The sequence below is a fragment of the Gastrolobium bilobum genome, unplaced genomic scaffold, assembly GCF_033153095.1.
Source record: "Gastrolobium bilobum isolate Gb01-03AN ecotype WA unplaced genomic scaffold, APGP_CSIRO_Gbil_v1 utg35077, whole genome shotgun sequence".
Lineage (NCBI taxonomy): Eukaryota > Viridiplantae > Streptophyta > Magnoliopsida > Fabales > Fabaceae > Gastrolobium > Gastrolobium bilobum.
Window position 1 is genome coordinate 1 of NW_026895351.1, and position 14,146 is coordinate 14,146.

At 33.0% G+C, this 14,146-nt stretch overlaps 1 protein-coding gene across 1 annotated transcript; it reads left to right on the forward strand.

Moving 5' to 3' along the window:
* Nucleotides 1-9,878: 9,878 nt before the first annotated feature.
* On the forward strand, nucleotides 9,879-11,484 carry LOC133306716 (uncharacterized; the record flags this gene model as incomplete). Its single annotated transcript, XM_061507083.1, has 5 exons — nucleotides 9,879-10,228; nucleotides 10,611-10,668; nucleotides 10,786-10,869; nucleotides 10,963-11,104; nucleotides 11,206-11,484. Coding segments are annotated over 5 exons (913 nt in total), but the record flags the coding sequence as incomplete, so codon positions are not given.
* Nucleotides 11,485-14,146: the final 2,662 nt, after the last annotated feature.

Sequence of the window (14,146 nt, forward strand, 5' to 3'; positions counted from 1 at the left end):
CAAAACACTAACTTAGCCAACTCTTTATGCTTGATATTACCTCCACATTGTTTCCAATAAGGAGCATATCATCTACATAAAGTACCAGAAAAGCTATTGTCTTCCGTTGTATCCTTTACATACAAATACACATCATTCATCAAGGTTCTCTCAAAATCAAAATTTTGATAACCTGATCAAAAATGATGTTTCAAGACCTGGATGCTTGCTTAAGTCTATGAAATAGACTTTCACAACTTGCATACCGTGTGTTCCTGCTCATTTGCTATAAACCCTTTTGGTTGTTGTATGTAGATATCCTGACATCCAACTCCCAAAATGAAATCTCATAATTGAGACTTATAGCAATTAAGAGAATCTGGATAGACTCAAGCATGGCGTCTGGCAAAAAATGCCTCCAAGCTAGCTTTGAAGGTTTTCACCTTTCTGTCCATCCTCTCTTTGCCTTTTATGTCCACATGCACCTTGTGGGTTTTACCCCTCTTGGTGTATTTACTAGGACCGAACGGAGTTGAAATACAAGTATTTCATCTCATTGTTCATAGCGTGAGCAACACTTGATCAACAACATCTTCTAGTGTATTATCGTAACTAGTAGGATCAATATCACTCAACAAGAGACAACTTGAGAGTTAACAAGGTTCTCTCCTACTACGAATGTACTGCATTAGACCTTGTGTATTTATAGGTAAAACAAATAGTGGGTCAAATGATGGATCTTCAATTTCTTGAGGATCCGATTATCCTTGATATTGTTCCTTTACATGTGATACTAATATTTCTACTAGTTTCACTTATATATTATCATGTTGAATTTCCAATCATGGTTCTCTTGTTTGTTCACTTAGAGATATATCTATCCCCTCTTGAACAATCAAGGGAACAATGGATGAAGCTTCTAGAGATTCTGAAATTGATTTAGAGATAAATCTCATCGAGAATAACCTAACTTAAGAGCTTGTAATTTCTTATCTAGTCCTCCTTTAAGAAAATCATGTGAGTGCTCACTTAGATTATCTTGTCCTTAAGACTAAATAAGAAATCATCCCTAGTTCTCTTAGGGTAGCCAAAAGATATGCACACTTCATACAAGATTCCATCTCATTTGACTGCTGTTGTAGGACGTGTGTCGTAGCACCCTAAATTCGAATATGGTTAGATCTGGGCTTGCACCCCTTCCATAATTCTTTAGGTGTCTTTACAACAAACGTTGATGGAACCAAGTTAAGAAGGTACATTTCCTTCTCTTAGGCATCTCCCTTGAACAACATTGACAAAGATGAATAACTGAACATGATCTTCACCAAGTCTAGAAATGTTTTGATTTTTGCATACTGCAACTTCATTCAACTAATGCGTTCTTAGAGTTGACAGTTACGAAAACTATCCCCTCTTAAATCAGGTAAGACCTGAAATTACCAGACAGGTAGCCAAACACTTTAGTAGACCAAAGTGGTTTTTGATTTGAACACCTACATGCTTTTCTGCCTCAGACTAAACCTCTTGGAATTTCCAAAAGCTTTAGACTTATGGCGCACTTGGTTCATCTGTCCAAATCCAGAGTAAACATTCATATAATGAAGTACTCATCACCTCTTCTGGTCTGAACGCTAATTGGTCCACATACATTAGTATGTACCAGTTCCAGTTGAATAGTTGCGCAAACCTTTTTGGCCCTTGTAGGATTGCTTGGCCACTTTACCTTCCAAATAGGACTAACATGTAGCTGTTAGTTAAAAGATTCTTGAACTTTCAGTATCTCTTTTAACTAAAACATATTTTCTACTTGAGATAATGTGACTCAATCACAAAGGCCAAAGTTATGTTTCATTTGAAACTTTTATTTCTTTGGTGAAAATCCTTGTTCATCATCCTTTCCATTCAACATAACAAATTTAAAAAAGGTTATAGGACATAGGTAATAAAGACTATTTAAACAATGTACCAGAACAAACAAGACGAAGATGAACTTCGAAATGTAACTGAGGAATCAATTGCATTGTCAACCCATGTTTTAACCAAAACAACTAACAAAAATTGAATTCCTCTTGAAATCTGGAACAAATAAACAGTCACCCAAAACCATAGTCTTATAAATAACTTGTCTTACTGCAAATGCAGACACAAGTTCCCATTTTCAAGCTTAAAATATCTATGTCCATTGCTGACAGGTATGCCATGTTTGAACTACTACAAAGAGTAACAAACATAATCAGTGATTCCTGAATCAATAATTCATTCACTGATCAGGCCTTGATATGCCCATGTCTGGTTCTTTTCATCACCTCTGGGCAATTTTTCTTTCAGTGTCCCTTTAGTCTGCACTTGAAGAACTTGCCTTGCGGCTTCTTCATAGCAACTGGTTTGACAACTGATAACCAAGTCATTTTGTTCTTGTTACCACCCTTGGGTTTCCCTTTGGATTTAACAAGACTCTTAGCAAAACCTGCACCGACTGCATTCTGTCTAGCAGAGCTGCTAGACGCAGCAAACATGTCATTAAGAGTCTGAAGCATTTCTACTCCACTCTTAATCATGTACACTTGCTTCTGCAAGTATTTGGAAAGACTGACAATAATATAGCAGCGAACTACCATATCTGCCCTTTCCCAATCTGAGAAATGCATCTTAGTTTCCTAAGACGCATCCTCTGCAGGTTGCTATGGCCCTCGCATTGTCAGAACAAATTTTAGCTTCCATGTTTTAGAACAATATCAAAAAATTTGCTTTTCACTTATTCATAGTTGGTACCATCTAGAGGTTTTCGACTCAAAATCATTTCTAAGATATTTTCTGAAAAACATATAAAGCACACAATTACAAACAAATAATGCAATAAACAAACGAAGTGCAAGTAGATTCTCATAACTACTCTTGTTTATTGTTAACAATCCTTCAGTTTATCTTTACAAGGCTTACGATGGGCAAGTCACTTGTAAAAACCAAAATTGTTATTTGGGCCTTCAGTGCCATTGCCAGAGCCTCGATGGGAGGGTTAACAATTTTACCAAAGTTGAATGTAATTAACCATTGTTTAATTTCAAAATTATCCTTAGTGTCTAAGCATTGCCGACGATGGGCCGTACAATACTTTACTAAAATTTTGAAATTATTAAGATTTAATCTAGTGAAATCTGATTATCCTTATCCGATGGGGCTTCAGCGATAATCATTTCACTAATAAACCCACAAATGGAGCCCGCAGGTTTTAAAATTAATTAAATTTTAAAACCTTCACCCATTCAACATTTTTGTTTGAGAATTTTCATAAGGTCAGTCGAATTCATTGTTTAATTTCAAAATTATCTTTAATAACTTAGTATTATCGACGATGGGCCGTACAATACTTTATTAAAATTTTGAAATTATTAAGGCCCAATAAAATCCAATCATGCTTATCCGTTGGGGCCTCACATGATTATTTTATTGATAGGCCCACAATGCGCCTGGAGGTTAAATTAATTTCTTAATTTAAATCTCCTCCCATAGATATTTAAGTCCAATCTAATAAAATCCAATCATGCTTATTCGATGGGACTTCACATGATTATTTTATTAATGGTCCTATAATGCGCTTGAAGGTTAAATTAATCTCTTAATTTAAATCTCCTTCCATTCAACATAAGCAACATTTTCTAATTTCCAAGAATTATTTAATTGAGAGTATCCTTTGTTCGATTTCAAAAACTATATAAGTAAGAGCGCCGATAAACGTGCACTAAGCTTAACATAATTTTGAAAGCATTAAGGTCCTGAAATCCGGTCACTTTACGTCAGCGTGTGCTCCAAACAATCATGATACATGAATGTTGTATGCAGCGTGTGTTATTCCATGACCATTTCAGAAAAACCCACAAATTACTCGCAAAATAAAAGAACTCTCTTAGGAAATTTTCTCTAATTATTTTTCTAGATTTAAATCATCCAAATAGCTGACTTAATTATTAATCTAGATTGCAACAATCATAATAATTATCATTTATGAGGATAATTTGAAATCAAAATAATTTCCATAACGATTATTTGTCTTGATGTTAATTATCCAAAATTAATTAATTCAATTATTAATCTAGATTTTTAATAAAAATCATAATAATTATTAATTAATTTCTTAGGATGATTTAAAATCAAAATAATCCCATAATAACTATCATACTAGTCGCTGAAGACATAATAGCTATTATGCTCATGCAATCATACAAGTTATGCAACAATATGGCACCACCTATTCTATATGGCATGTTATCGCAATAAAGCATGTTATCAATCATATAATTTATACCAATCAATAAAAGCATTAAATCATAAATCATAATTACTTTAATCCATGACCTTCCTATTTTAAAGAAAATAAAATAAAATAAAATTAAATAATACAACTTTGGAATTCGACTTTCGCCTAGCCCATAGTATCTGTCTCAAGCCCCTTTAGGGTTTCATGGGCCCAAAAGCCCAAAGACCCAATCCTTTGGCGAGAAACCCTAGGACGCGAAAGAGGAACCCTAGCCGTCAGGTCTGCCGCGCCGTCACCCGAAGTCAAATCAGGCTGAAACTCCAGGGGAAGGACCGCCACGTAGAGACGAGTGCACCGCCGAAAGGTGGCCGGACGCTCCCTCACTCTCCCATTATTTTCTGGAGAGTGGCGGCCACTCTCAGCCCCTTGTGGAGGCGCGTGGTGAAGCGTGGAGTCTCCGATGGCGGTGATCCACCCACCGTTGCGTTCGTCTTTCCGTCCTCTTTCCAACCATATATAGATCTCCTGATTCCGAGATCGGGAAGACCTCGAAAAGTCTTCGACAGTACTGACTGCGCATCTTACTCGCGGTTTCTCGATCTTGAACTTTTACAAAATATTGGAAAAATACACAGAAATTTCGAAAATAAATAAAAACAGCAAGGAGGAAACCTAATCATATGGGATTAGCCTCCTTGTTACAAATCGAGAAATACACGAGAGACCCTAACCATGGATTAAAGCATTTTTACCGATTAAAATTTAAACTTTTATGAAAATGAATTATAAAATACACATGTTAGATTCATACCATAATCCTAGAACCCTAGGTGCCACATTTCAAGAAGCAAAACTAATTACATGAATAGTGAAACTAGATTCACATACCAATATACAGCCAAGGCTCTGATACCAATTGTAGGAAAACTTAGATTTATGCGGAAGCGGTTTAGGACCTAGTACATTGGTATGCTTACCGAATCATCATTGTTTCACAATTACCTCTCGGTGCGCAGGTCTTGTGTAGAATCTTCCTTTGTAGGATTCCTCTTCACGAACAGCTCACCTCAGCGCCGCAGCACGAACAACCTTCTTGAAGTTGGACTGTGGCAGATCTTCCAAACTATCTCTCGAGGAGGAAGGGGAAGTGTGTGGGCACTGATTAGATTCAGAGCTTGCCTCTTTCTCACAAAAAAGACCTTGGAGGCTGATGACTTAAGAGGTACTATTTATATGGGTTCCAAGAAACCCTAGCTCATTGGGCTCTAGGTTCCTTGGGCTCTTCTCATACTAATAACCCATTTGGGCTTTAGTAAAAGAGCAAACCCAACAGATTCTCCTACGATTTAGAGCTAGGAAGGAATAAAATATAGAAAAGTTTATAGCTTTTTCCATTAATTATGTACTTAGTTATTTGAAAATTATAGTATACTATATAAACAATTTGGCATGACTATGGAAAGTCTGTGGTGAGGAACTAGAAAAGTTTCAAGGAAATTTCAAGCTTATTTCTTCCCTTCTTTGCGCCATTTCCTTTAAAAAGGAAGTAACAAAGCAAGTGTCTTTTTTCAAATTTAAATATAATTGAACTTCTCATATTTTAGAGAACGATATATTCTCCTATCTCAAAAGATAATGTAATTATTATCTTTTTACATGCATAAAAGTAATATCTTTCCCTCGGTGAAAACTCTTTTAGGAGGCTTTGGTACAGGAGAAATTTTTTTTTAGCCGGGAATTTTAATTTTCAAAAATATGATTTTTTACATTCAGTTTATGATAATATCCGTAAATTTAAAATTTAGAGAAATTCAGTTTTCCGGGATTCTTGAAGAATCCCGCGTACCAAACGCCCCCTTAACTCTTCCATATAATTTTTCCCTCATCAATTAAGCTTTTTTACGTTAAATCTCGTGTATTCCTAATATAGTTTCAAGGTGGAATATGAGGGAAATAAACCTACTTGTCGGGCATGATACTAAAACTACCATCTCTATATTATGTCAAGATCAAAAAATTTAATTTAGAAGGAAAAGGGAATAAATACCAAGGTTAAACTGGTTTGACATTGAAAAGATGTGACATGAAAAACTAGAAAACTAAAATATGCAAGTATTGTGTCCCACTTGCTCCTTTTAACTAGAACTTGAGTGATGGATTTGGATTCTATCCATCATCGAGGTTCCAGAAAAGTTTCAGAAGCCGTCCCCTTCAGTCAGGAATCCAATGAACACAAAACAGTTAGCAGCTATATATGAGAACTAGCACTGTCTCACACTCTCACGGATTATATCCCTCTTACCATGTCTTTGCCTTCTCTTCTCTAATTTAATTTTTTATTTTTATTTTTATTTTTTTTGATAAAAAAGGGAGAGTCTAGTCCAGAGAAACTATATTGATAGTTGTTGCATGTTCAAAGAGACATGCTCAATCAGCAAGTTTGAACAGAAAGTATTCCAACCAGATAATTACTAATAGGGAGAGAGGGAAAAAACAAAAACTCTTCACCCTTGTGATTAAATCCTAATTTTGTTAAGCTATCTGCACATTCAATAAACTCCCTAGGAATAAATCCTAATTTAATTCTTTTAATTCAAAGGAAGAGAATAATAAACCCATTTGAATCTCAACAACTATTATTTTTAAGAAAGGGAAAGTATTACAACTATATGACTAAACTCCAAAGTTTAGAAATTTCCATCTATTCATAACCACAATCATTTTGACACTCGATTACTTTAGGCCAATAAGAATTGAAAAATTTATACTTACTTTTGAACTGGCAGCCACCGATCACAATCTCATGAAGGATTGAATGAAAGACATAGGTAATGATACTCTCAAGTAACTAGGACGTATGACCAAAGCCTAGCACCTGTGTCAAGATGATAATAGCAATTGTACATGGTTCAATATGTCCCCATGACAACCATTACAAACAAATTTGACATCTTTAAATATCCTTTTCTTTTTTCTACCAGTATTACAAGAAAATAGTTTTATAGCATTTTTCTGAAAAAAAAAAAAAGCAAAAGCAAAAGAAAATTCCCTTGATTTTTGAATTCATTCAAATACTCAGGCTAAAAATATTTAAAATAACAAAGTTCATATCTCGGTTGAATTTCGACGAATAAACTTATTATTATTATTATTTGAAAGCTCAAATAATATTAAATTTTGAGTATAACTAGGACAGTAAAATTAGATTTTTGCGGAATAATCATAAACTAAAATGAAAATTTAATAATAGATCAGTACATAACTATATAAGAGGCTCAAATTATTAACCCAACAACTAAAATAAAAGTTTGATATTTCTATCTTCTATACATAAATAAAAGTATGTAGGTTAATGTGGAGTCATATGAAAAAAATAAAGAGAAAAAAAAAATATAAACTTCATATATTTTTATGTATGTATAAAAAATAATTTTATCTATTACAAGAAGACATTAAACTCATAAAATAAAACAGAAAACAGTTTTGACCCGTTAGATATCTCCTGACCCATTCGCAGGATTAGTGTCCAACACAAACCCAAATCATTGCATTGTATTGTACGGTGAATATGAACTTAATAGAAAATAAATAAGAGTCAAAATATGTATTCAAGGTGGCAATGGTGTTACTCATAGTTGCATTGCTTTGTTTGGATAGCTCAAATTATGTAAACTCCTAATTGCAGACTACTTCAAAATGTCTTGATAAAATCTGAACATAGGATCTGTTTGGTTTAATAAATGTTTTTTATATTCATTTTTTGTTTTTACTAATAATTAAAAAGTGCCGCATTATTTTCGGTAGTTTATTTCCTGTTTTCAAAAATTTATTTAAAAAAATTATGTAAAAAAAGTTGTGATTGTTAGTAATGATACAAAAAAAAAAAAAAATTCGTTTTCTTAAACCAACTATGTCCTAAAGTTGCTAAGTGAATCCCAATACAATAATATTCAATGGTCAAGAATCCTAAGTTACCATAACAAAAGTACCATACAAGCCAGCCACCATGTCAAAGTATTAGTCTCTTCATTTCATGCACCAAGCTCTTTAAAGAACCTTATTTTTTTTTTTTAAAAAAAATAAAACGATAGAAAGACCAAAAAAAGAAAGAAGGATGGCATATCTTTGTCTATGTAGGCTACATGTATGTATCAGATTTAAAGGCATAGGAGTGAGAGTTAAGAATGAAATGGACCTTTAAACCTTGCATTGAGACAAACACTACAACTAATGCGACTAGGGTCTTTCTTTTGATTAGGAGTGCTATTGCCGTTCCAACTATATGTTTGCCTCTCCCCGTTTACATTGAGAGTAAACAAAGAAAACCGTTTTGAAATAATAAAATTATGTATATATATGAGTTTAATAAAATAAAATAAAATAAAAAGTTATTTTTTTCTCTCTCTATAAATTTGTCGACTGACGTGGAGAAAGAAAAAAAAAATAATTTTAATATTATAATTACGTACTTCTCGAAATATATAGTTATAAGGGGTGGCCGAAGATAAGCTTATCTTAAGTAGCTGGAGAAATATTTTACTTTATATTATATATATATATATTATATATATATATATATATATATATATATATATATATATATATATATATGGGTTTTCATTTTATCCTTTAACATAACACAACAAACTTTCCTACCCTCACAACATTTTGTGGGGCCCACATTTTTTAAAACAAAAAAATAAATAAAAAATTAAGGCACGCAAAACGAATCTCTATAACATTACACAATCACTTTTCCTACAACATAACTCTTATAAAACCCTATATATATATATATATACCATTTTCAAGAGATAATTTTTCTTATTTTATTACAGGAAATATAAGTATTATGTTACATGATGTATGTTGTGTCATGTCACCTTCTTATAATTATATATTCTGAAGAATAAATTAGTTATAATATTAAAATTATTTTTTTTTCTCTCTTTGTCAGAAGCTGTCGACTAACGTGGAAGGAGAAAAAAAAATAACTTTAATATTATAATTATGTATATAGTTAAAAAGGGGTGAGTTGACACAAATTACATGATGTAACATAATATTCGACAAACCCTTTTATTATGAGTTAAGCGAATGTACACTGACCGGATACACGAGTTTGTCCGGTCAAAAAATTATAACTATGTACTACGGGTAGTATATAGTTGTAATATTAAAATTATTTTTTTAACTATGTACTACAGTTAGTACATAGTTATAATATTAAAGAATAGATTGCAAAATGACACTAACATTATAACTATATACTAACCGTAGTACATAGTTAAAAAACAACTCTAATATTATAACTGTGTACTACACGTAATCCATAGTTAAAAAAAACAATTTTAATATTATAATTATGTACTACTCGTTGTCAATAGTTAAAAAATGTGAGTGGACAAAATCTTTATGTCCAGTCACATCACAGACAATTTCCCCTTTTATTATAGGCTTAAATATTTCTTCAAAACTAAGAAGCGAAAACATTTAATAAACTTGAAACTCACATTTCACCAACCAACTTACGAATTGCTCCTACTTGTTGTCCATCTCATTTTGAATCTGCAACTTCAGTAAATACCAACCCATTTAAACATCATTCCCATTTATAGCAACTTCCCCACCATGTCTAAAGCAGAGTTCTAAGACATGCTATGGAGAAGAGAACAAGTGTCCAGGAGTCACGGAAATTGAACCAAAGATTTTTCACCAAAAACAACAAGAAAGTGTACCCAATTAAGCTACAGAAAAGCTCGTCATCTTCATCCTTATCTTCATTATCATCATCATTGTCACAAAATTCAAATGACTCTTCTCTGACAGATTATTTGACTCTAGAGGATGAAAATAATTCATTAGCACTTCATTTGATTACTCCACGCCAAAGAAGGGAACCTCCAGTTACTAGTACTGCACAGCAACAACTAAGTCCATGGACCGCTGAGCCTGGTGAATTGAAAAGGTGCAACTGGATCACAAAGAACTGTGGTATGATCAATTTCTTTTCTGTTACTCTGGCTGTTATGTGTTGCTTAACTTAAGGCCATTAGAAGTAATAATAACAATAGCATTGTGCCAAAACACATAAAAAGGTTTTATTACTTGAGTGGTTGAATTACTAGCTGTGTGTTCTAATCTTGACTATAATGAGGGTTGTTACTTGTTACAAGAACAATAAAAATAAAAAATAACTACAACATTGTACCAGCTGTCATTAAATTCATCTCAAAATCTAAATATGCCACTTTTGTAGAAGCTTTAGCCAACATTTCTTCAGCTCTACCTATTCCTAGCTATGTATAAGTTGACTTTTAACAATAATTTCACTGAGAAAAATTAGAATAAGAATTGATAAAAAGGTCTTGTGCAGATAAGGCTTACATAGAATTTCACGATGAGTGTTGGGGAGTTCCAGCTTACAATGACAAGTAAGCAATGTTAAAGTGTATTACAACTTTTTCTTTTTCTTAAAAAAACACAATTATTTAGATACATTTGGTTATGTGTATGATCTAACTCCCTTAATTGCTTGAATCATGAAACAGCAAATTGTTCGAGCTGCTTGCAATGTCAGGATTGCTGATAGATTACAACTGGACGGAAATTCTAAAAAGAAAGGAAATTCTTAGGTAAACGCTGTGTGTGTGGAAAAATGTTATTTGTATGAAGGTTCTGTGGTTTGTAATTAAATTAATATATCTATACAATTATGCTTGACACAGACAAGTGTTTGCCGGATTTGATCCTAATACTGTTGCCAAATTGGAGGAGAAGGAAATCATGGAGATAGCATCAAACAAAGCACTTTTGTTAGCTGATTGCAGAGTTAGATGCATTGTAGACACTGCCAAATGCATTATGAAGGCAAGTACAGAATCAATGTCTATCCAAATTTTTGCTGTTTAGTTTTCCTTGACATGATCTTCATAGCTAAGTTTGGTTATTGATTGGTCTTTTGTCCACAGATTGTGAGGGAATATGGATCATTCAGTAGCTATATATGGGGTTATGTAAATCACAAACCAGTGATTAACAGATACAGGTATCCAAGAAATGTCCCACTAAGGACTCCAAAAGCAGAGGCTATCAGCAAGGACTTGATAAAGCGTGGCTTTCAATTTATGGGTCCAGTGTTAGTTTACTCTTTTATGCAAGCTGCAGGATTGACCATTGATCATCTTGTGGATTGCTATAGGCACACTGAATGTATAAGCCTAGCAGAAAGACCTTGGAGACATATCTAAAAATACACGGATTTACTTGCATAACTTTTCTGTTGGTTTTTGTATGAACAACTATTCAGTTTTCCATACATGTAAAAAACAAGAAAAAGCAAGCTCTGCAGCCCTCTACTTCGGGCCTTTTTTTATTTATTTTTTTGGTTTTTGGGGTCTTTTTTCTTCATCTTTTTTTCATCCATTTTATATTGATCAAGCCATGCTTGAAATTATCAATAAATTAAAAAAGGTTGCCTACTAGCCTTTCAGTTTGAGTTATTATCAGAATCCAGCCTTGAGGCCTTGTTTGTATGTTTCTAACACTACATGTTTGACATGATAAGTGCATCAGAACAATTAAAGTGAGAATGGAAAATGTTATATAAGTTCAAAGTGTTAGTATATAGGATGCCAACTACTATTAGAGTTAGTTTGCTTTTTATTATCTCTTAATCATTTTGTATGATTCTAAGATCAACCAAAAAACTAATTTCATCTATATAATCAACCTCACCTGATGGGAAAATGGTTGGTTGTCATAGTTCTTTTTGAATAACGATAGCAACTGTCTTAGCATCACAAAACGCCAATCCTGATGCTTAGGATTTTCTATTTGTTAGTTTAAATATTGGACATACTTAAAAAAGTCTCTAAAGGGGAGCTCAAATTGATATATTGATAAAAATCAAAACCCATTACACTAATTATTAATCACAAATATTTCTTTGAATGACATATTCATACTTTATAAAACTAAAATGTATCCAACCTTCCCAATTCACCTATTTTTTACGTAGTTTCATGATCTTTTCCAGTTTCCTCTACCCACCAACCGTATGGTGTTTCCTTTCTCAGTTGGACATATAAATCTTGTCTTTCTTTAAGCTGGCCCCTTTTTTCTGCTTCACAAGTCTACTGCCAAATCCTCAAGCTGGGCTGTAATCCAAATTGGGATCCTATTGTGTCAGCCCATAGGCCCAACATTAAGTAAGAGCCCATATGATGACTTGATGAGTTTGTCGGAATAGTATGAAATATGACGGAATGGAGTAAAATTATCATACCATTGTTTGGGTATTTTATAATGAAATAGAATAAAGTTTTCATTCACAAGAGTTATGACTTTATTTTTAGGAAAAAATATTTGTCATTTTAAATGACATAACTTATGCCATTTCACTCTCATAAAGATGTGAGACTCATACCTAGGGGTGTGCATGGGTCAGGTCGGGTCAGATTTTTGTGCCGACCCGATCCAACTTGATTTTTATAGATTAGGTACTTTGACTCGACCCGCTTTAAATTGTTCCAAGTCAAACCGGTTTGACTTGGTTTGAATTTTTTTTTGAACTAGTTCAAAACTGGGTCGGATCTGACCTGACTTGATTTCTAAAGTGGATCTGACTTAGTTTCAAAATCGGGTCAAATCCGACCTGACCCATTCCTGATTTGGTTTCAAAACCTGTTTTTAATTTGATTTTTTTATAGTTATTGATTTAATTTTTAAACTCGTGTAATTTATTTATGGGTACGCTTTTTCTGCAGTTACTGCAGATAATTATCTGCAGTAAGCCCAATACGACGTCGTTTTGGGGCGGAAATCATGGTGATTTTGTAATTTTAATTTATTTCAGGGTTATAATAGTCTTTATATTTATAATTTTTTAAGATTTCAATCTCAAAACGACGTCGTTTTGAGAATAGATGCAGATAATTTATCTGCATTAACTGCAGAAACATTTTTCCCTTTATTTATTGATCCGTATGCTCTTTACAAACGTTGCATTGCATATTGGTCTTGTCACATTTAACTCAATCAACTTTGACGAGTTTTCCATATCACAAATTTAGATTTGAATAAGTTCCTATTCTCCTTTCAATGCTTTGCAAATTTGTGGGTTGATTTTCTTCTCAAGGAAACAGAAGAGAGAGAAGAGGGAGTTAGCAGGAAGTACAAGTAAATAGATGGATGATTTACATGATAAAAGTCTAAATACTAATTCTGCTTCTCCACCACTTTCAAATCAGATGTTTAGCTCTCTAACAGCAACAATTAATCCACTCACTAATCAAAACAATCCTCTTCCTCGTGGATATTTTCAGCATTCTGAACAAGTTGGTTCTGAGTTCTTAACAATTTCTCTTTTACCATCAGATAGCAAAATTACAAGTTCAAAAGTTCTTCCCCGATATTAATACACATTTTTTTATGTAAATTAATCAAAGGTATAAATCATTGTTAGATAATAGATTATAGTCATCAATTAATTCTTTCACATTAATGAGTGTATTTTATTCACACTAGTGTAACAATTTCTTTTCATTGCCTTGGTCATCTTGTGTGGATATCATTATATAATTTGAAACTTTACCACATTATCGTGATGTTTATGTCATATAATATCCACTCATCTTGGTGCTGTGTGTATGCATAAAATACAGTGTTTTTCAAAAATAAAATACAGTTTAAACAGAATTGAGATTTTAATTTTTTCTTTCTTTCTTTTTTTCACATAATGGGTATGGGTCAAGGGGTTAATTATTAAATAAGTCAGGTCTAAAACTGACCCAAATAAAAGTGGGTCAGTATTTAAATTCAGTTCAAAAAAAATAGGTATTTATAGATTAGGTCAATGTCAGATCAAGGGCAGGGCAAGTGAACCAATTTTTTTGCACACCCCTACTCACA